We start from the raw sequence: 27162 nt of genomic DNA, 5'->3' as shown, positions 1-27162 counted from the left end.
ATGTAATCCTATGTAAGCTTGGAATGAAATACTTGGTTAGCTCCATTCAGTGGTGCTAACTATTTTTCAAACTTAATTTAGAACTGGAATCTTAAAACAACACAATATTATGAGACTATTTCAAAGAAAATTGCATTCAATTTTGATACTTCCTTGAGTTAAATGTATAAAGGATTGAAGATTGAATAAATAAAAAAGTTGGTTTCCAATAGGATTTTGAGTATCAAAATCTTCTTTTAAACTTCCTTTAAAACTAAGCCCTCAAATACATTCCAGATGAGAGGAAATCATAAGCATTTTATATTCAAAATGAGATCATGAATGCCTCTGTAATTCAAAGAAGCACAGATTTCTGTGGAAGTTTAATGCTCTTAGAGAACATCCTGTCTGGAAGTTAGGAAAGGCATAGCCAATCATTGATTAGAGGCACTTGAGAAAGCTTTCAATGAGCACCCAGAGGTCTTCCAGGATTGCTTTTAGGTAGGACAAATGTATATTGCTGCCAAATCCAACTCCATCTTGCTAAAAAACGCATATTTCTGTGTAGATAGTTACATTTTCACAGGAGACACAAATAGGCTCTTTCTCTCACACACACACATTCATGCTGAGCACCTCTCTCATCTGAAGGTTTATTCTTTCCCAATAGCATTCCTGCCGTGAAATTCCAAGGTTCAATCTTGATTAAAAAAAAAAAAATACCCTCATCAAATGCATTTCTCTAGATAAATGAAAAGACTCTAGTGTTCCTAACTCCAAGATGCAGCAGGGAGAAAGAGGAGCTTGACAGTTCAGTCTCAATTCATTCAGACAACAACACCTGGCTTCGGGAGGTGGCGGGGCGGCTGACCTCGGATCGCTCTCTGGTGGATAGATGGCTACATTCCCTCCCCGCGTGCTGCAATTTCTATGCACAGCGCATCAGGCGCGGAGTCGCGTTTTGGAAGAGTCCGCCGGCGCCGCCTCCTCCCAAGCGCCCGTCTCCGGGCAACAGAAAATCCCAAAGAGCAGGCGGGCCTCTAGCTGCCTACTCCGCCGCTGGCGTCGCTTACCTGCTTCCCAACAGAGCTACGGCCGATGCGAGTGTCGAGCAGGTCGTGAGGAGTTTCGTTGCCTTCACTGGCACTATAGAGGAGCCGAAAAGGGACGCTCTTCTGCCTTTCCCTGAAGCGATCCGCAGCCTTTCTCTCCATCTCGGTCAACAAGGTGTCTCCTGGGGGTGGGGAGGGGGGGGGGAGACGGTAGCGGTCAACCAATTCCAGCCGGAAGGGTTCATAACGACGACCCTCGGTTACGGGGCGCGGGTGGAAAATGGGGGAGTTGCTTTCCACTTCGGAGACAGAAAGCAAAGGCCAGCTCCATCTTACATACATATAGTGTGTGTACGTGTGTGATATTTGCCATGAGCTTCCTTCCCACACGCGCATACGGCACGCAGCTAACCCTGATTCCTCTCTCCCGGGCCGGCGGCGCCTGAGATGCTGCACACTGCAGCGCCGAGAGTCACCTAACCCCGCGGAGACGAGCTCCTGGCAAAGCGAGCTCTTCTTCCCCGGCAGGTCCAGCAAACAGCGGCAAGCCGTTTCCCAGCGGCAGTCGCCGGGCGAAGGTAAGGAGGTTCTTACCTGCGCGGCCGCAGCGAGCTTTCGAGAGCATTCCGACGGTCCAGAGCATCAAGGCGAGCAGAGAAGCCGCGATGTGCATGGCTGGCTCTTGGGAGAAGTGGCGGGAGGAGGAAGAAGGTGAGCTGCCCGCGAGAAGCGAGGATCGCAAGGCGAGACGGAAAGGAAGGGAGCTCCTACGGCCAGGCTGCTGCTGCTGCTGCTGCGAGCGGGAGAGGCGCCTCCTCGCCACCGCCTCAGTGCTGCATTGTGTGCCGCCGGCTTCCGCTCGCGTAGAGAGCTTTTACTGCATTGGGTATCTTGCTGTATCTCAGAGGCTTCAAGCTCCTCCCTTCTCGCTTTCCTTCTCAGCTCCAGGCGAGGGGATCCACAGTCGGACGAGCTGTCTCTCTTTCTGCATCCCTGTGCCTCCGATCTGGAGAAAGCGAGCCAGTAGCTGGGCAGGGAGCGTGTCTGTATAGTGGGTGGGGGTGGGGGTGAGGAGGCGACGGCAAGAGAGGGAGAATCTGAAAAATGCATTTCGTTAAATTCGGGTGGGGGGGACGGGACGTCGAGCTAGACCGGCTATTCTCCTTTCCTATGCCAAGGATGTTTTCGTTGAAGTTAAGAAATTATTCCCCAAGCTAATGTGGAGACAGAGCAGGCCAAATACTGTAAATTGTGATAACAGTCCAAAGGGTTACTAAATCTTGACAGAGCACATCCTGCTAAGCCACAATGTCATTTGGTTGCTGCTGGAAGTGGGTTCCAGCCACTGTGTTACACAAATTTAGCATCCAATTTGTGGTTCATACAAACCATAATTTGGTGCAAGATGTGAACCCACCATATCAATTAAAAGTTCAATTATTACTGGAAATGAGTATTTATACTCATACTTACATCATAATGCAAACCGCCCAGAGTCGCTTCAATAGTGAGATAGACAGCATATAAATTTAATAAGTTACAAGCAGTAAAAATGACATGGTAAATGTTTTGAGAAAAGCTTTGTTAGTTTTCTTGGAAGCCCAAAAGGAAACTGATTTTATGTACCTCATATGAAATGCGTAAAAGGAAATTAAACACTCCTGAAAATAGATTAGGAAGCTACTTTTGACTGAAGCTCCTGGAAACCTCCTCTTCACATTAGTTGAGTTCACACATTACTCCAGTTCATTTTGCAAGTTTATAGGTTGCTCAGGTATGTTTTTAAAAAATCACAATTGGTTAGATTGCATGAAGATGTCATATGGACCCAAAACATGTTGTATTTTATAGAATTGTTATGTGATGCCTCAATTTTCATTTTTATTTTAGTCTGTATTATTTTAATGAATTATGATGAATATGCATTGTGATACCCAGAGTGATGCTAAGTTGGGCTATTATATAAATTTTCTAAAATAAATAAAAATTGTGCTTAAACTAAAATTACATAATGTCTTATTTGATGTGTAAATGTAGCCAACAGTTTAGCTTTATGTAGCACCAGGCCACTGTTGCTTGCAAAATGAACTAGTTAAAAATTATGATATTTCTTAAACTAGCCAGCCATTACAGATTTTATCTCTATGACATTCATAAACTATTATGTTTAATATAACTCTCTGGAGACTGTATCTTCCAGAGTTGCTCAACAGACAACATATAAAGAAAAAATGCACAACATGCTTGTTTTAAATGCCATTTTCTAGAACTGTAGTTGTGTTTTTTACAGCCCGCAACACTATTGAATTTATTCAACTCAATAGTTCAGAAAGACACAATCGGAAGAAAAGTTGAGAACACATGTGTTGAGAACATGTGTTGAGTGTTAGAATTTTCTACATTCCAGATGCTGAAATTGAACTCCATGGATTAGAAGTTGGGGTGAAGTAATTAATCTGCCCCAAGAACATTAATTTATAATCCAGGAAGCCTTTTTTTCTTCAGGTCAGAAGGTAATCATAACATCTCGGACATTCAAAACTATTTCACTTTACAGGCAAGGCACCAAAATTAGAAACCTACAAAAATGTAAATATGGCTTTCAAAATTTCAAATGTTTATTGTCAGTGTACAACGTATGTACAATGAGATTGGTTGAGCTCCGTCAGTGCACCCCCCCAACACAATACAACTCACAATGAAGACAGAAAATCCCTAACCCAATAAATCATATTAACAAAACACCCAATCCTATTGCACGAGTGTGAACATGTTACATGTTGTTACATGCCCTGCAAATCAATCATACTACGTAGTTACAATATAATTTCGCATTCAGGAGTCCGACAGCCCACTGATAATACAGTCTGTCTGTGCGGCTGGCTATGCTTCTATATCTCCTTCCCGATGGTAGGAGGGCAAAGAAGTGGTAACCAGGGTGAAAGTCATCTCTTTCTCAATTTAGACAATGCTCACATATTTGTTTGCTATCTGGCAGATAGATTAGATTTAGTATTAGAAACTAACTATCTTGAAACCATAACTGTGTCATCAGTGATTCAACATGCAATTAGATTGTTTTAAGGTACGTCAATATTTTTTCATAACTTGAACGGCAAGATGGGGAGATCACAGATGGTGCAAAAATTAGTCCAATAGACCATTGACTATAGTTAGCCCAACTAATAGATTAGTTAAATGCGCTGGAAGTAGTTTAGAGAAAGTATGTTAATTCACTTAGGAAAAGATCATATGCATAGGTTATGACTTATGATGGTATTTTATGGTTATGATCATGATTTATCACTTGTTGCTTGTAATGTACTGAGAGTTTATGCACCAGAGACAAATTCCTTCTGTGTCCAATCACAGTTGGCCAATAAAGAATTCCATTCTATTCTGTTGTTCCAAATAAAGAAAAAAATTATTCTGTTTTGATTAAAGGTAGATTGCGTGTCCAGTTCTGGCACCAGAGAGTTTAAGAATTCGAATGAATTGGAAGAGATGAACAAGTATTAGAAATGAGAAACACATTTTACAGAGAAGGTGAGAACTGTGTACCCAGAAAAAAGGTAGGGAGACAGGAAGGAAAAGGAAATAGCATTCTTTTAAGTACAGTATCCAGAGATTTATATTCCACCTTTATTATTTTTATAAATAGCTCAAAGTAGAAAATTGGATAATTAATATATAGTATCCCACAAAAAACAATCCTGCAGCATGGTTTAGGCTGAGGATGACTCCAAATCACCCAGCTAGCTTTCATACCTAAGGTACGAAACCTGGTGCCTTAACCACTGGACCAATTTGTTCCATTTTAGGGCAGCCATAATTTGTGTTTGCTACTCCAAAGTCAAGACCCAAGAAATGGTGGAAAATAACAGAAAGGCAGATGCTGGTTCAGTTTTTTTTTAAAGCAAACTAGGAGAGCAGGTCACTATTGAAACCAATTATCAAAAATAATCTTTCCTAACTTTCTGGTGTAGATTTTAATTTTCAGAAATCTCAAATAGTATTGCTATTTTCAAAAATAAGTCGATACACCTGAAGGACACTCAGATTGGGGAAGGCGTCTCTTTCCTCAATGCCTTCCAGCAGAGGTAATAGTTGCTCAGAATGTTTTAAGTTGGACTACTGCATTAAGGCACAATATCCAGTTCCCTAGATTTGATTTTGTTCTCAAAATAAAAAAATAAAAAAATAAAAAACATTGTGAACAGTTATTGCAACTGTTCAGATAGCTTAAACCAGGGTGGTTTTTTTCTTTAGATTAATTCCATGATTGTGGTCAGAGTAAGCTATAGAGGAAAGTATATTTTGGGTCTTGTGGATCCAAGACTGATGATTTAACAGCCTCAAATTTTCAGCCACTGTAATGGAGAGTAAACTCTTCTAAGCATTTAAACACTATTCTTAGAACATGTATGTAGGCAGGGAACTGTGTATGTCACTTCCTCTGTCCTTTAGCTAGGCATTTAGCCAGTTTTAGAAGCCGACTCCAAATTGCTATATCCTAATTCTCCATTACAGTAAAATCTCAATTTAACCGACAATTTAGGGGAAGGGAGGGCTTGTTACTTAGGGATGTCTGTTAAATCCAAAAGTATGCCATTAACTGCAATTTATTCTAACTATAAACAACATCTTACACAAATGACACAAGCAATATAAAAATAATTTAATATACATTTAAGAGCCTTGTTCAGATTACTTGGCATTTAATGGACTTACTGGGATGCCTAAATGAAAATGTTGTCCATTGCATCTGAAAATTACAAAATTGGTATTGTAGTACCATATATTCTACTCTAGAATATATGTGCTAAGGCAAAGCAAATTATATACATATATAAAAATAGAATCTTATGATAATTTATTTATTGTAAGGATTCTGAGTCTTCTATCTGCAAAGTTAGTGAAATAATGAATAGCAGGCACCAAAGTATGAACCCAGATTGAGTAATATATAGTGGTTTAAACAATCATTATTATAATCATTTATTATGAAAACACATATTCACATTTTTTTTCAATTTGCACATTTATTCTATACCCATTGTTTTAAATAAAACAACATTAAAATCCAGTAAATGGTGATGAGGAGACAGACGTAGAAAACAAAGACCAGAGGGCATCTGTATGCTGGTCTTCCCAACTATTTTTCATTAAACTTGAATCTTTGTTCTCTTGTATACTTGAAAACCCCCTAAAATCTGAATTTGCATCACTGGTCTGAAACAACTGTAAAAGAGCTTGGTTTGATGAACTTTGTTCATTTGTTTCTTCCAGAACAGGTGGCTTTTCTGCCTCCTGTAAGCATAATTCCATATTTTGTTTCTGATTTCCATTTTTATTCCGTCCTATGGAATGTATAACTTTTTTGTTGAATTTTATTGAAGGTGAGCTTTGTATATTAATGTCTGTCAACAAAACTGGATCCTTGTTTGCAAGACTATGGGATGGCTTTTCTGACTCTAAAGCAACTGAAAGTTCTCTTGGAAAATGGCTTGCTATATTACAGTCAACAAATTCTTTGTCAATTGGTAAATGAGTAGCTACTTTCTTCAAACATTTTGCCGGCAGAAGAACTGCATTACTCAATTTTCGTTTTGACTTTAATATGTTATTTCTTTCACTGTACTCTGATGCTAGGATCTGAGTATGTAGTGAGTTTAGATTTGCTGACAATCCCAATGTATTATGTCGTGATAGTGGCTCACAGTGTTCATAAATTTCTGGCAAGTTTTTCATATATGCTGTACTTTCTTTTGGAAGATGTAGCTGTACCGAATTTGTTGATAAAACTAATTCTTTCAAGTTTAAATTTTTAGGTATTCTGATTTTTTCAGTATTGCCATTTAGTTTTCTTGATATTTCTGAAGAACAGAAGGTGTGATAGGAACAAACGGAACATGAAGGTTCAGAGGTAAAATGGTTTTGTGTAGACTTAGTATATCCATCTATGTGTTCAGAACCTTCTTTCAAAGTTTCCATTGCCATGCTTTCCCGAGAATACCATCTCAATGGAATATCTCGCCTCATCTGTCTTTCTTTCTGTTCGTCCTTTTTCGTTCCAATGAGAGAAGCAAACTGTCCAACATTACATTTGCGCCTAAAATTAAAGAAATTAATATAAGTAAAAATTAAGAATGATACTTCTACTGTATGAACACAAGGTAAGTAGTAAGTCATTAATGATACAGATCAATTCTCAAAAGATTACTTCAGGTTTGCAATTTACCACAAACTTGGTTGCCTGTGGTAAATATTATCCTGAGAGTAAGCACAGGAGAAATTATTTAATTAGCTGCATTCTTTTCTCAAAAAGGAAAGTCAAAGCTGTTAAACTGAACTGTATTCTTTTTTGTTTATTGACGTTAAAAAAACAACAAAAAAAGCTTGCCAAATGTGCAATTAGAAATAACACCTCTACCTATTCCTCAGATTTCTTGAACTAAAACTAGTAGCAGAGAATTTTTAATATTGCAAATTGCAAAGCAAAAAACAAATAACAGAATACATTTTAAATAATAAAGTGCATATTAAAATTCTCTGCTATCTGACAATAGCAGGAGACATAAAATTATTTTAAATTGTATATTAGCAATTTCCCAAATTCGGGGATATAGGAATGGTTGACAAAAATATATTAATGTGGCTAATGGCTAGTTTGATCTTTCTTAATAAAACTAAATATATTAATAATCTTTCTCATAATATTAGCAGAAGTGCGATGTTTTTGATAAATATTATATGCAAAATACAGGAATTTAGAAAACAATAAAATAGATGTGGTCAGTGATAATTTTAGACTTAGTTTCCTTAAGTTTCAATATCTGCCCTGTGCTAAAGTTACTGCAAATACAGCAGATTGACTTGGGACAAAAAGGTCAGTGCAAATGCTCAGATCTAAAGAAATCAACTACAGTAAATTTTGGCAACCCTTAAACGATTGCAAAAGTCTGTCCATATTATGTATTGCATAATTATTAGCAAAGAAACCATTACACTTAGAATGTTATTTACTCCTTTATAAATAAAATTAAAAATGTCAGACAATATGTATTTTTTGTTGTTGTTGTTCCTCCTAGGAAGTTCTCTGAAAATGGCCCTCTTGGGTGGTCGCGTGATATTTTCCTCCTGCTGACAAACAGCTGATTTTACTGCCAAAGCTCATTCTTTGCACTTCTCCAGATTTGATGGGAACAACTAGATATGACTCAAGATGACTCTTGGCGGATTCTATATCTACTTGGGAAGAGGAATCTTGATGGTTGCAGTTCTCGTTAGGAGTAGCCAGAGTGTGCTGGTCTCCACTTTCCTTTCAGCTGTTTGCTTTTTTTAAGCTCACCTTGTTTTAACTGAATGTTTACTTTTTCTTTTTCCACTTTCATCTTCAACTGTTAATCAACTAGTTGAATACTGATTTATTCCTGTTGATCTGAATATGTAATTTTTGCATCTTTTTACTGCTTTGTTTCGGAGCTCTGAATCACTTACACTTTCAATTCATGGAAATTAACAGTGAGGACTCTAATCTGTATAGTGAAAATGATCTGATTTAATTTACATTTACATTGGATTTTTATTACAAGGATTTTGTATTCTATTAGTTTTGGTCTTATTTCTTGTAAACTTCCTTTTCTTGTATTCATTTTTTATTGTGGGAAATATTATCTCAATTTTTTCTTCGGTCATTCTGTCATGTACTGCTATTGTCCTTGACAGGAATTGTTTAGGTTTTGAGGTGAAAGCTCAGCTACAAGAAAATTTTGGATTATGTTGAAGTGCAAACTACAATGAATTAAGGAATTTGAAGGATTTTGTAAGGCATATCATATATTCCTTACAATGCCCTTAAAGAGAGATAAAGAAAGGCAAGAATCAGATCAATTTAATGTTAAGACCTTTTGGGAAGCCTTTTAAACTTACAATTCAAATTAAAAATCTAGATAAAAAGTGTGATAACTTAACAAAGTTTAAATAAAAAATGGCCCTCAGATACAGATAATGGCAGTTAAACCAATCTTACAACTGGATGGATTGGAATCTAATTTGTTGCTGGCAGATTTGAAGAAGGAGCCTAGTTTAAGAATTGCAGGTTTTTTAGAGAAGGCTGAAAGAGTCATGAATTCAAAAGACTTAGAGATGACAGAATCAATGAATGCTATATTGGATTTTAAGAAGATTGATGGAAATTGGGAAATTGACTTATTATATCCAATTAGAAAACAATTGTCAAGAGTTGCTGCATTTACACTTGTAGGAAGATTCTTTGAACAACAAATGCTGCAAAGATTTCTACAAGAGAGACTTATGACTTTTGGGAATGTTGGGAAAGATCCCAGTAAAAAATTTAAGGAAAAGTTTTATTATTAAGAATCAATATTTGATCCTGAGATAACGATTATGGTGATTTATGGAAGATTGGAGATTGTTGTGGACTTTCTATGAGTTAAATACAATAATAGATTGTTCGCAAAGGGCTTTGAAGTTTAACTTTGCTGTTGGGTTTATCTGTTACCTATAGTTTTTTTATATAGTAGATAGATTCTAGGTCAGATTGGATAAACTGAGCTGTAAAAATTCATAAATTGTGTGCCTGTTTCGCAAGGAGGAAGAACTGTTATTCTTGAAATATATTTATCAGTATTCAATGGGGGAGAGGCAATCTAGGTATATGTGGGTTTCTTAAGCACATTTTTCATCTCTTTAGTTTTGTTTGTACTTTTTTCTCTTTTTTGGGAAGTCTGTATTTTAACTTTGTGAATAAACAATTACTGAAAAAAAATATACACACACGTGTATATATATGTGTGTGTGTATGTATATATCTATATGTGTATGTATATATTTATATGTGTATGTATATATCTATAGGAGGGGTGTCAAACTGGATTTCTTCGAGGGCTGGATTAGTTCTTCTCTGTGGGCCGGATGTGGGGGAGGGGGAAGACGACTTGGACAGCCTCCTGTAGCATTTTGCTGGCTAAAACAGGGGAAGGGGGCGTGTGCCCCCCTGTCTCTGTTTTGGTTGCTAGAGGCACTATAGGCCAATCCTTTACTATTTCCAGACCAGCCCTGCAGGCCAGATTTAAACACCCCACGGATCTGATCTGACCCGCAGGCCTTGATCTATAGCTGTCTGTCTGTCTGCTTGCCTGCCTGTCTGCAGGCTGGCTGAAATTAATATGAAACGTAATAGGTGGTTACTGTGTCTCAAACAAATGGATATAACATTTTAACAAATGGTTTTTAAGCAATTTTAAAACAATACATTTGTGGGTAAACATAACAAACTTTATAAGAGAATCTTTAAAGAATGACAAGGAAAAAAATATCAAGGTATGTTAAGGAACTTTAAAATCTGAAAGAGGCCACAAATTTTTTTGAGATTCTTATATAGTCCCTTGCTCCACTTTCAAACAAGATGGAAAAAGAACTAAAAGGCTGAGAAACAGGAATAACTCTAACTGAAATATATAGTAACTATATATAGTACTTGGGACTTAAAATATCCACTTTCAACTCCAAATGTCCTGTTATTTTTGTAGAAAAAGGACCACCATGTTAAGCTCAATCTACCATTTTTCTACAATGGAGCCATGACATGTGAAAGTGGCACATAATCACAGCTATTCCTGCAGATAGGATCCTCTATCAGTGAAGCCTTTAATTGTTTTTGTAAAGACAAATGGAAGGGGAAGAAGAGGTTATTATTTTCAAATATATGAATCTATAAGTGAGTAATTTCACTAGATTTCCACCCAGTCACTGCTATTTTTGACCTCTATTTTCTATTTTTGATAGAAAAAGAAACAGCCCTTAGATAAGGCAATAAATTTAGAATGACTTATTCTGATATTTCTAATCACTAGTGATCACTAGTGATCTAAAAGTCCACATGGGTTGCTATAGTGATGTAATATGACAATCTACTTTTCTTTATTTCATATGCTTTGTTAGATTTAGAAAAAGTTGTTTTACCTTTTAAACTTTGGTGTGTTTTCTCTCAGTTCTAAAAAGTCACAAGAAAACTTGGAAATGATATCATCCACTACTTGATACTGAGAACTCTTTGCAAATGTCTGGTGTTGTTCACTTTCAACATGCTGAAAGAAAAAAAAGTACCAGTATTATTTGTATGCAAATTATTACTTCATGTAGTATTTTTTTAAGTTTAAAACAACTTTAAAACATACAAAAGTAACAAAGAAAAAAAGAACACACACACACAGTATACTTCTGTATTGCACAAAATTAGACTTAAGTACATATGTTTTTATTTTTCCTCATCATTCCTCAAAATATTCAGGAACCAATATTTTTGGAAACTTGGGAAAAAATTTGGGTAAGAAATGTTAAGTTTACGCAAGCACAGAACTTAAGGGAAAATTTTTATAAAATGTTTTATAGGTGGCATTTAGACCCTAAGAAATTATCATGTATATATCCAGATATGCAAGCGAAATGTTGGAGATGTAATTGTGATGATGCTACATATTTTCATATTTCGTGGACTTGTAAGAAGATTAAGGCTTTTTGGATAAGGATCTGGTGGATTATATAAAATGTTTTGAAAAAGAAGGTAAAGTTCCTACCACAATTTTTCTTATTGGGAATTATTACGGACTGTACAGCAACTGAGACTAAGCTGATTTTAAACTTAATAACAGCGGCAAGACTATTGATAGGACAATACTGGAAGAAAAAAGAGTTACCTACTATAGAAGAATGGATATTGAAAGTTACTAATTTGGCTGAGATGGCTAAAATCTCAGCCTTTTTGAAAGACACTACACAAGGAAAATATCTAACTGAATGGAAAAAATGGATTGAATATACGCAAAATAGATATCAGATTGCCTTTGAATGATAGGATGTATTTATCTCTGATTTGTATGGGGGAAGTTAGGATTTGAGAAGAAGGGGAGGACTATAATTTGTGTTAGGGAAAATTTAGCGTATTATTGTTTTCTTTTTGAACTATACCTTGTGTTTGCTCTGGGAAGTCGGGGGGGGAGGGGTGGTTTTGGAGGGAGGGGAGGGGGGGAAAAAGGGGGGTAAAAAATTTTGTAAAAACTTTTTCAATAAAAAAAATGCTAACATCATTCTTAATGTTAGGGTTCCAAGTAGCACCCCTAATGAAAAGAAATAAAAGATGGCTTCCAGGGCTGACACCTAGTTTATAACCTAAAGTAACATATTTCACAATAATAAACATTTGGAAATGCATATACTAATGCAACCAGGATATATTACCATTCCTTTTATTTTTCCAGGACAAAACTGTTTGGAAGTTTTCAAGCTACAGTTTTATCTTTCTTTTCTTTCTTTCTTCCTTTTTCTCTCTCTCCCATCTACCCACCTACCCACACATGCAACCTAAAGTCAACACAATAAACACCTGAGGTACAAAAGCCATTAACCACTGCATGGTCTCTATCATGACCACCTTTAAAGCGCTCCATGGCTTAGGACCGGGATACCTACGAGACCGCCTTCTGCCACCGATAGCCTGTGCGCTCCCACAGAGTGGGCCTTCTCAGGGTGCCGTCAACCAAACAATGTCGGTTGGCAGCCCCCAGGGGGAGAGCCTTCTCTGTGGCAGCACCGGCCCTTTGGAATGAGTTGCCTCCAGGGTTATGCCAACTCCCCGACCTCCTGACCTTCAAACGGGAACTGAAGACTTTATTATTTCATCAAGCAGGACTAGCCTAAGTGTATTTTTAATTGTAAATTTTAAGGGGTTTTATGTCGGTCTATGACCGTTTTAGTTGGATTGGCCTACTAAATATTTGTTTTTAAATTCTTTTTAAATTTGTTATTTATTCTTTGTATTTTAATATGGCTGTAAACCGCCCTGAGTCCTTCAGGAGAAGGGCGGTATAGAAATTAAATTATAAATAAATAAAATAATATAAAATCACATCCAGATCCCCAAGTCTGGTGGCAGGATTACTTCTTTAAGACCTATGAAAAGCCAGTAGGATTTTCATTTTCATAATCCATTTTTCATGAGATGGACACATATATACATTTGAAAAATAAATAAATAATCTGTGGGAAGATGATATTCCAAACGGCAGGTGCCACAACAGAAAAACTCTCTGCCCTGCCAGGTGACAGATGGGATGCACACTCAGTGTGCCTCTTTCAGATGGATAGATATAATCAGAGAAAGGCAGTCCCTCAAATATCCCATGCTGCTGCATTCTGCATTGATATAGCTTCTGGATGCTCTTCAAGGGAGCCCCATGTAAACAGCATTGAAGTATTCAATTCAGGAATTGTGCAAGATGCAAGTGACCATGAGCAGAGTCTCCCAGTGCAGGAACAGACAAACGGCACACAACACAATGTTGTAGAAAGATGTTCTTGATCAGATATCATCTGCTCTCCAAACAGGAGTCAAGAGTCCAGGAGGGTCTCTTTGCAGCAGTGCAACCTCACTCAGAACAAGAGAAGGAAAGTTTCTGGAATCAGGGGACCCTTATACAGCAATAACAATAACAACTTGGTTTTGTTTGGGTTGAGCTGAAGCCTCTGTCTCATCCAAATCCACACAGCCTCTAAACACCAAAACAGGACCTCCCTAGCATCATGGATAGCTAGGGATGGAGAGGTAAATCAGGGAATCATCAGCATACCCAATAGTACCTCACTACAGGATACACCAAATATAGGCAAACAAAAGAAGTGCTAAATTGTCCAATATTTTCTATCTTTCTCACACACTGCCTTTACTGGCTTTTTGATTTAGTCATAATATAATCAGGGAATGGATAAAACATTTCATAATATTGATAAAATGAGTTTGATGTAGTGGTTAAGGTATCAGGGTAGAAACTGGGAGGCAATGAGTTCTAGTCCTGTCTTAGAGCATGAAGCCAGCTGGATGTCCTTGGGCTAGTCTCTCTCTCTCTCTCTCTCTTTCAGTTCTAAGAAGACGACGACAATGGCAAACCACTTCCAAAATATTGCTAAGAAAATTACAGGGACTTGTTTAGGCAGCTGCCCAAAGTCAACACCAATTTGAAAGGGTAGGTGTGCGTGTGCATGGATGCACATATACCACACAGATATTGACAGCAGTCTTTCGATCCATAATGTTGTAAAAAAATAGAAGATGTATACACACTTATTTTATACTTCCATAACTCTTTAACAGCTAATGTTAAGGAGCAATACTCAAGCTACTCAAGTACAGATACATATTTATATCAGAAGTATATGTACTTATATAAGAAAAATATGTATGGAAATAAGTGAATCTCAGTGCAAATTAACATAATTTTGTAAACACTGATTACATTTTACTTATAATGCTGAATGCATTTATAATGACATCAAAATGAGGCAGAAGTAATTTCATTAAAACATAAATTACATTTATCAAGAGAAGTTTTTCCCCCAGAATGACCTATAGGTTTGCAAGAAAAAAAGGAAATTAGAAGGTAGAAAACCTGTATAGAATTTTTCTTGAAACTTTTCCTTTATACTTTCTGTCAACTTTCAAGACAGAAAAATATGCTATGTAATTTATTTCTCCATAGGAATCCAACACAATACAAAATTATTTTAAAACCTATTGTTTCAAAGAAAAAGACAATATAGCAGATTGTTATATTAGAATTTAGCAATATCCACCTCAGATAAATAAATAGATAAGATATACATACCGCATGAAGATCATCATATTTCTTCATACAGCATTCACAATATCCTTTTCTCCTTTTATGCTTTGGAGGAACCTGATTTGGGCGTTTTTCTCTATCACTATTTGTAGGGTTTCTATTCTCAAGAGAAAAGAAACATCTTATTTATATTTTGTAAGACAAGCCAACAGGAACTAGTAAAAATTCTGGCCAGATTTACTAGCCAGTCATGAATCCAATCCCGTTGTGACACATTGTCATATTCATTTTCAATTTAATTATAAAGGATAAAAAGGAACATAAATCCTAACTGAGGAGAATGTAAGAGGCTTTTTAAATCCTTAATATGTTTAAAAATAATTGTACTCCTGCTTAGTATGTGTCTGTCAAAGTACAATAGTTAATCTAAAATCACAAAACCTCTGCCCAAAATAGTTACTCAGAAAACCATTTTAATGTTCAGTACTGAACATCAAGTAATATATAACATTGACAATATAATGATATAGAATACTTCAGTGCATGTTCTGCATAGAGAAAAATAACATTTCTGTTCCCTTCATTATTCTAACATAAGATATGCACAGGACTACTATAATTCTGTAAAAACTATGCAAGGCAAACAACCCTACCATATTAAGACTACTAATGAATGTAGACTTCAATTAAAAAACCGTATCTAATTTCTAGTTTCAAAATAGGGGGAAAAAAGATATCAAATATGTAAAATTAGTCTCTAGCACCACCTGTCAGTAGGTATAATAAGTTTCTGCCTTAAGAGGAAAAGCATTTGTTGATCCCATTAGAAAGTAGGACATAACTTTTTCATCAATGCATAACATTTAATAACTAAGGATTACATCATATGGTACTTTATTTCTAGAGTTATAAAACTAAAACATCTAATGCAGTTTGCTACACCTAATCAAAATTATACAGATAGTCTTTGCTTACTGAACATCATTCAGTGATTGTTGAAATTATGTGGGACTGAAAAGTTGAAATCATTGCGACATCCCCATAATCACATGATCACAATTAAGGTAGTTGGCAGCATTCAGAGGTCACATGACTGACATCTGTAATTTTCATAGCCAGCTTCTGATAAGTAAAGTTAAAAGGGCAGGAACTCACAAGCCACATTAACATTAACAACACACTATGATTTGCTTACTGACTGTAACCAATGTTTTAAGTCAGTCACAGTCATGTGACTTCATTTTACAAGCACATCGCTCAGCAACAGAGATGCCGGTTCCAGTTGTGGCTGGTAAGTGAGGATCACCTGTATAATTTAGGATTAGAATCTAATGCAGGGATCATCAACCTTTTGGACCTCAGGGACCACTAAGTTCATAATTTTAAATCCTGCAGACCACTGGGGGCGGGGGAGGCTCAGCCGCCTTTCGGGCCTATCTGTATGCTTCTGTGAGGCCTCCAGGTGGGAGGCCCAAAAGAAAGCTCCTGATCCAGGCATACAGCCTGGAAACTTTTGTGTTCCTTCTCTCAAGAAGCTTGGTCAATCTGAGTGAAGGAAAAGGAAGACAAGCAGACTGACAGTGGCTTGCTGATGTTGGTGGGAAAGTTGGTCCCATATTCCAGAGCTGTGGTAGTCACAGGACTGGCCCTTTGGTTATCCTGGAGCAGCTCCTCCACCCGGGTGCACCAGCCTGCCAGGGAGCAGGCACCACTCGGCAGGCTGGTGCACCCAGGTGGAGGAGCTGTTCTGGGATGACTAAAGGGCCAGTCCTGTGACTACCACAGCTCTGGAATATGGGATCGGCTTGTGGTGGGGCTGGAAATATCCACCATAGAGGGTGGCATGTGCAATGTGCAACTTTGCAGGTGGTACAACATGCAAAAAGGAGTGCAACCCTCACCAGCCAGAACAAGATAATGGTGCTGTTGTGGGGCAGGGGGCGGCCCAAGTGGGTTGAAGTGGTAGTGGCAATGGCTGGAAGTGCAGGAATGAAGTGCAGGAGTGAAGTGCTACTTGCATTTGCGTTGCATCAGCATTCCGCCTTTGCCGCAGAATATTTGCACCAGCTGGAGGTGCCAAGGCAACCCTTGTCTTCTGCCGTTTGGGGCTTGGAGCAGTAACCAACATCCAGAAAGCATTATATCTTTTTTCAATTTTATAATTTCTTCCCTACATTACAGTACACAGTTCATAACTGTCTTATTTTAAATTTAATCAGCATCAATCTAGAATGCCAGTGCACCATTATTATTTTTTGCACAACATAATCAAGGCAATGCAGCAAAGAAAGCAAAACTAACAAATCTCAGTTCCCCCGCTTCATGCTAAATTTCTTTTAAGAATTTATACTCATTCCCATTTTAAATGCATAGGCATATTCATGCCTGGGATTTATCCACCAATCTAATACAAAGTGAAGTCTTTAAAGCCCGGTGTTTTTAAATCGCACAGGCAAAAAAAAGCAGGTTGGAAGGAAATGGAGGACTTGGGAAAGTAATGGTTAGGGGGGAAAAATGAGAAATGAGAAAAACGGAGATGTCTGGAAAGGGACAGCTGATGTAAATAATAATAATTTTTAAAAATCACAATCAAAGGGGATTCATGCAGCTAATGGAAAGCACCAGCTGTGTACAAAAAGAGGAAGATATCTTTTTTTTTTCCAGAAAGAGCTGCAGAGAAAGAAGGGGAAAGAGCCAGGTGGGAGAAAAGTCTTTGTTTGTTTATTTATTTATTTATTATTTATTTATTATTCATACTTTTATACCGCCCTATCTCCCTAGGGACTCAGGGCGGTTTACAGCCATATTAAAAACATATATATATACAAAGTAAAACATTAATTTAAAAAACTTATTACATAGGCCGAATATTTAAAATAAAGATATAAATAATAAAACCCCATTTAAAACCAAATTTAAAATTTAAACATTTAAAAATTTTAAAAATCTAGTCCAGTCCTGTGCAGATAAGTAGATGTGTCTTAAGCTCGCGGTGGAAGGTTCAAAGGTCAGGAAGTTGGCGAAGTCCTGGGGGAAGCTCGTTCCAGAGGGTGGGGGCCCCCACAGAAAAGGCCCTTCCCCTTGGCGTCGCCAGTCGGCACTGCCTGGCCGACAGCACCCTGAGGAGTCCCTCCCTGTGAGAGCGCACGGGTCGGTGGGAGGCATTCGGTGGCAGCAGACGGTCCCGTAAGTAGCCCGGCCCTATGCCATGGAGCGCTTTGAAGATCATTACCAAAACCTTGAAGCGCACCCGGAAGGCCACAGGCAGCCAGTGCAGTCTGCGCAGGAGAGGTGTTACGTGGGAGCCACGAGGGGCTCCCTCTATCACCCGCGCAGCCGCATTCTGAACTACCTGGAGTCTCCGGGTGCTCAAGGGGAGCCCCATGTAGAGAGCATTGCAGTAATCCAGACGGGATGCCATGAGAGCATGAGTGACCGTGCATAGGGCATCCCAGTCTAGAAAGGGGCGCAACTGGCGCACCAGGCGAACCTGGTGAAAAACTCTCCTGGAGACGGCCATCAAATGATCTTCGAAAGACAGCCGTCCATCCAGGAGGATGCCCAAGTTGCGTACCCTCTCCATTGGGGCCAATGACTCGCCCCCAACAGTCAGCCGCGGCTGCAGCTGACTGTACCGGGATGCCGGCATCCACAGCCGCTCCGTCTTGGAGGGATTGAGCTTGAGCCTGTTTCTCCCCATCCAGACCCGTACGGCTTCCAGACACCGGGACAACACCTCGATAGCTTCGTTGGGGTGGTCCGGTGTGGAAAAGTACAGCTGGGTGTCGTCAGCGTACAGCTGGTACCTCACACCGAAACCACTGATGATCTCACCCAGCGGCTTCATATAGATGTTGAACAAGAGGGGCGAGAGAATCGACCCCTGAGGCACCCCACAAGTGAGGCGCCCGGGCCGACCTCTGCCCCCCCGTCAACACCGTCTGCGACCGATCGGAGAGATAGGAGGAGAACCACCGATGAACGGTGCCTCCCACTCCCAATCCCTCCAACTGGTGCAGCAGGATACCATGGTCGATGGTATCAAAAGCCGCTGAGAGGTCTAATAGGACCAAGGCAGAGGAATAACCCCTATCCCTGGCCCTCCAGAGATCATCCACCAATGCGACCAAAGCCGTCTTAGTGCTGTAACCGGGCCGAAAACCGGACTGGAATGGATCTAGATAGACGGTTTCCTCCAGGTACTGGGGTAGTTGACATGCCACCACACTCTCTACAACCTTCGCCGTGAAGCGAAGGTTGGAGACCGGACGATAATTACCTAAAACAGCTGGGTCCAGAGAAGGCTTCTTGAGGAGAGGCCTCACCACCGCCTCTTTCAAGGTGGCCGGAAAGACCCCCTCCAACAAAGAAGCATTCGTAATCCCCTGGAGCCAGCCTCGTGTCACGTCCTGTGCAGCCAGCACCAACCAGGAGGGACACGGGTCCAGTAAACATGTGGTGGCGTTCAACCTACCCAGCAACCTGTCCATGTCCTCGGGAGCCACAGGGTCAAACTCATCCCAAATAATCTCAACAAGACGGCTCTCTGACATCCCACCTGGATCTACCCAATTTTGGTCCAGACCGTCCAAAGCTGAACGATTTTGTCGTATAGATAACCACTAAACTCCTCAGCACGTCCCTGCAACGGGTCATCCCGCTCCCCCTGTTGAAGGAGAGAGCGAGTTACCCGAAACAGGGCGGCCGGGCGGTTATCTGCCGACGCAATGAGGAAGGAGACATAGCAACGTCTCGCTTCCCTCATTGCCACTAGGTAGGTCCTAGTATAGGACCTAACTAGTGTCCAATCAGCCTCCGAACGACTGGACCTCCAGGAACTCTCTAGGCGTCTTCTCCGGCGTTTCATCCCCCTCAGCTCCTCGGAATACCAGGGAGCTGGTTGAGACCTATGCCGGGTCAGAGGCCGCAAAGGCACGACACGGTCCAAGGCCCCCGCCGCAGCCCGTTCCCAAGCCGCGACAAGTTCCTTGGCCGTGCCGTGAGCCAGACCCTCAGGAAACGGCCCAAGCTCCGTCTGGAACCTCTCCGGGTCCATCAGGCGCCTGGGACGGAACCAACGTATTGATTCCGTCTCCCTGTGGTGTTGAGTGGCGGTCAGAAAGTCTAGGCGAAGGAGAGAGTGATCTGACCATGACGAAGGCTCGATGACTAAATCCCTCAAATCCAGATCCTTCAACCACTGACCAGAGATGAAAATCAAATCCAGAGTGTCACCCCCACTGTGAGTAGGGCCATCAACTACTTGAGTCAGGTCCAAGGCTGTCATGGAAGCCGTGAACTCCCGAGCAACTGAAGATGACATGCCGGTCGATGGCAAGTTAAAGTCCCCCATGACAATAAGTCTGGGGGTCTCCACCGCCACTCCAGCAAGCACCTCCAGGAGCTCGGGCAGGGCTGCTGCCACGCCGCAAGGAGCCAGGTACGTGACAAACAAGCCCATCTGACATCTATGACCCCACCTCACAAAGAGGGTTCACACCCGGCAATCTGAGGTACAGTGGTCTCCCTCGGCTCCAGACTCTCTCTAATCACAACCGCCACCCCTCCACCCCTACCCTGGGCCCTCGGCTGTGCGGAAAAGTCGGCCAAAGATACCCTACTATCAGGTTTCCTCCTCCTTCTCCTGGAACCACTGCTGCTCTTCTTCCTTTTCTTCCTGGCCGTAGCCACCCAGCCTCTTGAGATCCAATATTTCCATCTCATCCAAAAAACTGGCTGGTGGCGAGCGCTTCATGGGGTCCTCCAATGGGGGATGGCTTTAAGTAGACAAAGGGCTCGGCTTGTGAACCACCAGTGCTCCTTGAGAAAATTTTGGTGGTCCACAGAGAAATCTTTGCATTTCTCTTGAGGAACCCAGCCGAAGTTTCCCACATCGCTTGTGCTTCAGCACTTTGACTCCCGGGGACAGAATGGGGTCCTTCAGGCACTTAGCTTGGCCCCCTGTTAGCGGAGAGAAGCAGCCAGAGTCCAGCCCAGCTTTGCAGTCCATTGCGGATGTTAGATCGGCCCCCTGCAAACTTTTGTCTCTTGAGGAGCCCGACCAAAATTTTCTACACCGCTTCAGCGAGTGCTCCTCAAGAGATGAGAGTTTTCCGGGGGCTGATCTAGCGTCTACAATGGACAGCAAAGCTGGGCTTGACCTGCTGGCTGGAGGGGAGCTGCTGCAGGGGACTGATGAAGTGGCGCTTGGGGCTTGGAGCGATAAATGGTGTCCAGGAAGCACTACAACAGAGAGAAGCAGCCAGAGTCAACTCCAGCTTTGCTGTCCATTGCAGACGCTAGATCAGCCCCCGGAAAACTCTCATCTCTCGAGGAGCACTCGCTGAAGTGGTGCAGGAAACTTTGGCCGGGCTCCTTGAGAGACAAGAGTTTGCAGGGGGCAGATCTAGCATCCGCAATGGACAGCAATGCTAGGGTTGACTCTGGTTGCTTCTCTCCGCTAACAGGAGGCCAAGCTAAGTGCCTGAAGGACTCCATTCCGTCCCCAGGAGTCAAAGTGCTGAAGCACATGCAGCGCGGGAAACTTCAGCTGGGTTCCTCGAGAGAAATGCAAAGATTCCTCAATGGACCACCAAAATTTTCTCACGGACCACCGGTGGTCCATAGACCACCAGTTGGTGACTACTGGTCTAATGGATAATTAGCTTGCAAATCTGGGGGGGGGGAGGAATGAGATATAGGTGCTTAAAAGAAATCTATTATATGGGAAAAGTTTTTACAGTAAAATAAGATAACATTGAACAGCTAAACATCTAAAATAGAGTCCAGTTTAAAATAAAACTATTCTAAAAGCTATATTAATTTTTTTTCACTCAGGTAGAATTTTATGACTACAATAAGAAAAAGCAGATATAATTTTCTAAGCAAAGTCCAGATGCTTATTTTAAAATAATAGCCAACTATATCAGTTATTTAGTGATAGAGGTTTATAGTGAGCCCCCAGACAGGTATGAGCTAGGTTTATTAAATTAAACGATTATAGAGCAAGCCATAGGCTGGTTTTAAGTTCTGCAGCAAACTCAGACCTGCTTCCATATATTTCTGTGTAACTAAATTTTGTCATTCACCATTGCATTTTCATCTTATTTAACTTACGTTACCTTTGTTTATTGTGAATTTGCTTCTGGTTATGAGCATTTTTCTTTTCTACATCAAATGGGCTGCAAGGTCTTGGACTCGAATAGTTGACAATAGGAAAGCTGGACAGTTGAAGGTAAAATGGTCTATAGCGACTATTAAAAAAAAAAGAGTCAGTTCACTACAAAACACATAGACATAATACTAAGGAATGCCGTGTGTGTGTGTGTGTGTGTGTGTGTGTGTGTGTGTGTGTGTAGGTCTTTGGTTATTCGGGTTTTCTCCCACGTAAAATTGGAAGTGTCTTGGTGACGTTTCGACGAAATCCCATTCGTCATCTTCAGGCTGGGTGTTTACTACTTCTAGGAAGCACGAAGCTGTAAACACCCAGCCTGAAGATGACGAATGGGATTTCGTCAAAACGTCGCCAAGACACTTCCAATTTTACGCGGGAGAAAACCCGCATTACCAAAGACCTACATATAAACAGCCGCGAAAACCTCAGAAAATAAATAAATATCTATATCTATATTCCTTTAAATACTATTTCATCCAATAAATAGTCACTTTACATCTTTGTTTTTCAAACTTGGCAACTTTAAAGCACTATGGAAAGTGCTGTAAAGCACTATGGAAAGATATCTAAGTGTAAGTACTATTGATATTGCTATTTCAACTCTCAAAATTCCCCAGGCAGTATACTGCTAAAGTTACTGAAAAACATTGCTTTAGAATAAAATCCCCTTCATGGATTACTGCCTTGTCATGGCGAAGGGGCTTGTGTAGCTCAATGAAGCTATGAACTATGCTGTGCAGGGCCACCCAAGACAGACAGTTCATAGCAGACAGCTCTGACAAAACGTGATCCACTGGAGAAGGAAATGGCAACCCACTCCAGTATCTTTGCCACGAAAATTCCATGGACAGTAGCAAAAGGCAAATATATATGACATTGGAAGATGAGCCCTTCAGGTCAGAAGGTGTCTAATATGGTACTGGGGAACAGCAGAGGGCTAGTACTAGTAGCGCCTGGGCCAAAGCTGAAAGGACACTCAGCTGTGGATGTATCTGCTGGTGAAAGGAAAGTCCGATGCTGTAAAGATTTTTTTCTCCATAGGAACCTGGAATGTAAGAACCATGAATCAAGGCAAGCTAGACGTGGTCAAACAAGAGATGACAAGACTGAACATCGACATCTTAGGAATCAGCGAACTAAAATGGACAGGAATGGGTGAATTCAGGTATACTACTGTGGGCAAGAATCCTTCAGAAGAAATGGAGCCTTCATAGTCAATAAAAGAAAAGGAAAAGCAATACTGGGATACAATCCTCAAAATGACAGAATGATCTCAGTTCGAATCCAAGGCAAACTATTCAATTTCACAATAGTCCAAATCTATGCTCCAACCACTGGTGCTGAAGAGGATGTAATTGACCAGTTCTATGAAGCCCTACAGCCCCTTATAGAATTAACACCAAAAAAATGATGTCCTTATCATAATGGGGGATTGGAATGCTAAAGTAGGAAGCCAAAAGATAACCGGACTAACAGGCAAGTCTGGCCTTGAAGTACAAAATGAAGCAGGGCACAGGCTGGTAGAATTTTATCAAGATAATGCAATGATCATAGCAAACACTCTTTTCCAACAAACCAAGAGACAACTTTACACATGGACATCACCAGACAGTCAACACAGAAATCAGATTGACTATGTGGTCTGCAACCAAAGATGGAGAAGCTCTATACAGTCAGTAAAAACAAGACCAAGAGCTGACTGGGGCTCAGATCATGAGCTTCTCCTTGCAAAATTTAGGCTTAAATTGAAGACAGTAGGGAAAAGCACTAGGCCACTCAGGTATGACCTAAATCATATCCCTGATGAATATACAGTACAGGTGACAATGTTGTGTCTTGTCCGCTCTCACCGCAGCCGGGGTCTGCTTATCTGCTCCCGAACATGGAGGAATGTATGCCTCCCGGCCCCAGTTCTGGCTCCATGCCCAGACAAGCTGCAGAGGAGGGGGCACCTCCCAGTCCCAGCCCTGGCTCCATGCCCAAGCAGGCTGCAGAGGAGGGAGCATCCCCCGGCCCCAGCCCTGGCTCCATGCCCAGGCAAACGGAGCAGCTAGACCCCTCCCCCTCCTCCACAGCATGTGAGCCTGAGGAAAGTTTACTTCCAACAACAGCTGATTGGAGTGACCCTCGCATCAGAAGATTGGATAGGCGGAGGCAACAGAAGGAAGGGAGGGTCAGGCCTTAATGAGTGCTGAGTCATGGAGCCACACCCCATGGCCTATATAAAGGATCTGCTTTCTGGCAGTCTCTGAGTCAGGCAAAGTCGAACTTATCTTGCTGAAGTCACTTACTGGTCTCCTGCCTGCTCTGAGGACTTTGCTAGGACTTTGGGCAGAGCTGCAGAGGCAAGCCTGATTCGGATTTCCCTGACCCGGCCGTCAGCGGAGGAATGGGACACGACAGACAAATAGATTTAAGGAATTAGATCTGATAGACAGAGTGCCTGAAGAACTATGGACGAAGGTTCGCAACATTGTACAAGAGGTAGCAACTAAAATCATCCCAAAGAAAAAGAAAGGCAAGAAAGCAAAATGGCTGTCTGAGGACGCTTTGCAAATAACTGAGGAAAGAAGGGAAGTGAAAGGCAAGGGAGAAAGAGAAAGATACACCCAATTGAATGCAGAATTCCAGAGAATAGCTAGAAGAGATAAGAATGCCTTCTTAAATGAACAGTACAAAGAAATAGAAAAAAAAACAGTAGAATAGGGAGGACCAGAGATCTCTTCAAGAAAATTGGAGATATGAACGAAACGTTTCATGCAAAGATGGGCGTGATAAAAGACAAAATGGCAGGGACATAACAGAAGCAGAAGAGATTAAGAAAAGGTGGCAAAATTACACAGAAGAGCTATACAATAACAAGCTTAACATCCCTGATAACCACGACAGGGTTGTCAATGACCTCGAGCCAGACATCCTAGAATGTGAAGTCAAATGGGCCTTAGGAAGTCTAAGCAACAACAAAGCTAGTGGAGGAGACAGTATTCCAGCTGAGCTATTCAAAATCTTAAAAGACGATGCAGTAAAAGTACTACACTCAATTTGCCAGCAAATTTGGAAAACTCAACAGTGGCCACTGGATTGGAAAAGGTCAGTTTACATTCCAATTCCAAAGAAAGGTAATGCCAAAGAATGTTCAAACTATTGCACCATTTCATATATTTCACATGCTAGTAAGGTTATGCTTAAAATCCTATATGCTAGGCTCTAGCAGTATATGGATCGAGAACTATCAAAAGTACAGGCAGGATTTCAAAGAGGCAGAGGAACTAGAGATCAAATTGCCAACATACACTGGATCATGGAGAAAGCTAAGGAGTTCCAGAAAAACATCTACTTCTGTTTCATTGACTATGCTAAAGCCTTGCCACAAATTGTGGCAAGTTCTTAAAGAGATGGGAGTACCAGACCATCTTATTTATCTCTTGAGAAATCTATATGCAGGTCAAGAAGCAACAATGAGAACTGGACAGGGAACCACTGATTGGTTCAAAATTGGGGAAAGGGTCCGGCAAGGCTGTACACTGTTGCCCTGCCTATTTAACTTATATGCAGAGCACATCATGAGAAAGGAGCTAGATGAAGCAAAAATTGGAATTAAGATTGCTGGGAGAAATATCAACAGCCTCAGATATGCAGATGATACCATTTTAATGGCAGAAAGCGAAAAGAAATTAAAGAGCCTCTTGATGAGGGTGAAGGAGAATGCAAAAGTTGGCTTGAAACTCAACTTAAAGAAAACTAAGATCATGGCATCCGGCCCTTTCAATTCCTGGCAGATAGATGGGGAAGAAATGGAGATAGTGACAGTTTTTATTTTCCTGAGCTCCAAGATCACTGCAGATGGGGACTGCAGCCAAGAAATTAAAAGACACTTGCTCCTGGGGAGGAAAGCTGTAGCAAATCTAGACAGGGTACTAAAAAGCAGAGACGTCACCCTGCCAACCAAAGCATTTATAATCAAGGCTATGGTTTTCCCAGTTGCAATGTATGTGTCATGTCCCACTCCTCCTCTGACGGCCGGGTCTGGAAAGTCTGTATCAAGCATGGCCACGAAGCCTCTGCAGCTTTGCCAAAGTCCTGTCAGAGTTCTCAGGGCAGGCAGGAATCCAAGGTGTGACTTCAGCAACCAGATTAGATTTTGCCTGACTCAAAGAATGCCAGAAAGCAGATCCTTTATATAGGCCATGGGGTGTGGCTCCATGACTCAGCACTTATCCAGGCCTGCCCCTCCCTTCTTTTTGCTGACGTCGCCTCTCCATTCTCCGGAAGCGTGGATCTGTCCACTCTTCGTCTGCCTGCCCAGCTGCCGGCAATTCTAGCTCGTGACTGGCTTCATGCTCATCATGCTCACATGCTGTGGGGGGGGAGGTTTATTTGCTCAGTCTGTCCGGGCATGGTGCCAGGACTGGGAGCCGGAGGCATGCCAGGCCATTCGTCTTGCTCAGTCTGTCCGGGCATGGTGCCAGGACTGGGGACTGGAGGCATGCCAGGCCATTCGTCTGCACTATCAGTCTCTGGCTGAGATAACAGGAGATGAGAGAGGCCCGGCTGCGGAGAGGGGGACGGGCGAGGCACAACAGTATGACTGTGAAAGTTGGACCATAAGAAAGGCTGAGCGCCAAAGAATTGAGGCCTTTGAATTCCTTTGCTGGAGAAGATTCCTGCGAGTCCCTTGGACAGCAAGGCAATCAAACTAGTCAGTCCTAGAGGAGATCAACCCTGATTGCTCTTTAGAAGGCCAGATCCTGAAGATGAAACTCAAATTCTTTGGCAACCTAATGAGAAGGAAGGACTCACTGGAGAAGAGCCTAATGCTGTGAAAGATTGAGGGAAAAAGAAGAAGGGGACGACAGAGAATGAAGTGGCTGGATGGAATCACTGAAGAAATAGGCATGAGCTTAAATGGATTCCAGAGGATAGTAGAGGACAGGAAGGCCTGGAGGCCATGGAGTCGCGATGGGTTGGATATTACTTCGTAACTAACAACAAGATTAAAATGAAATGAGGAAAATGTGGAAACATTAATATGTTATTTATATCATTCTCTGTTCTGGCACATTTATTTTTTTAGTCAGGACTGAGCAAGATATTCCCTCAACTACTGCCTTTATTTCTACCTGCATCAAACATATAATGTGGGCAATTTTGCAACTATTTTTTATCTTTAAGATTTCATTTATTAGCCATTATGGATATCATATCTACCCTGTTACATATTTTCTTAGCATGTAGACCAGAAAAGGCAAGTAGGTAAGTTACGGATTCCTCACACTGCTGATTATATACAGACTTTCTAAAATAATGCAATGGTTTCTTT

General features: G+C 41.1%; 2 protein-coding genes across 5 annotated transcripts in view; both read right to left on the bottom strand.

Annotated features, from left to right (window-relative positions):
* ADAM22 (ADAM metallopeptidase domain 22) overlaps positions 1-1951 on the bottom strand; it is a 171256-nt gene extending 169305 nt beyond the window's left edge. For both annotated transcript variants that reach the window (XM_058182816.1, XM_058182817.1), the window contains exons 1-2: positions 1626-1951; positions 1053-1213 (exon numbers count right to left, since the gene is read on the bottom strand). In XM_058182816.1, coding sequence (XP_058038799.1) covers positions 1053-1213; positions 1626-1704 — 240 coding nt within the window. In that variant the 5' untranslated portion in view covers positions 1705-1951. The remainder of the gene's footprint in view (positions 1-1052; positions 1214-1625) is intronic.
* A 3275-nt stretch (positions 1952-5226) lies between these two features.
* DBF4 (DBF4 zinc finger) overlaps positions 5227-27162 on the bottom strand; it is a 39613-nt gene continuing 17677 nt past the window's right edge. For all 3 annotated transcript variants that reach the window (XM_058183058.1, XM_058183056.1, XM_058183059.1), the window contains exons 10-13: positions 21790-21921; positions 14714-14825; positions 11019-11143; positions 5227-7143 (exon numbers count right to left, since the gene is read on the bottom strand). In XM_058183058.1, coding sequence (XP_058039041.1) covers positions 6108-7143; positions 11019-11143; positions 14714-14825; positions 21790-21921 — 1405 coding nt within the window. In that variant the 3' untranslated portion in view covers positions 5227-6107. The remainder of the gene's footprint in view (positions 7144-11018; positions 11144-14713; positions 14826-21789; positions 21922-27162) is intronic.

The sequence above is a fragment of the Ahaetulla prasina genome, chromosome 4 (genome assembly GCF_028640845.1).
Source record: "Ahaetulla prasina isolate Xishuangbanna chromosome 4, ASM2864084v1, whole genome shotgun sequence".
NCBI classification, from domain to species: Eukaryota; Metazoa; Chordata; class Lepidosauria; order Squamata; family Colubridae; genus Ahaetulla; species Ahaetulla prasina.
Note: the sequence above shows the minus strand (reverse complement) of the source record. Positions and strands in the feature narration are given on the sequence as shown.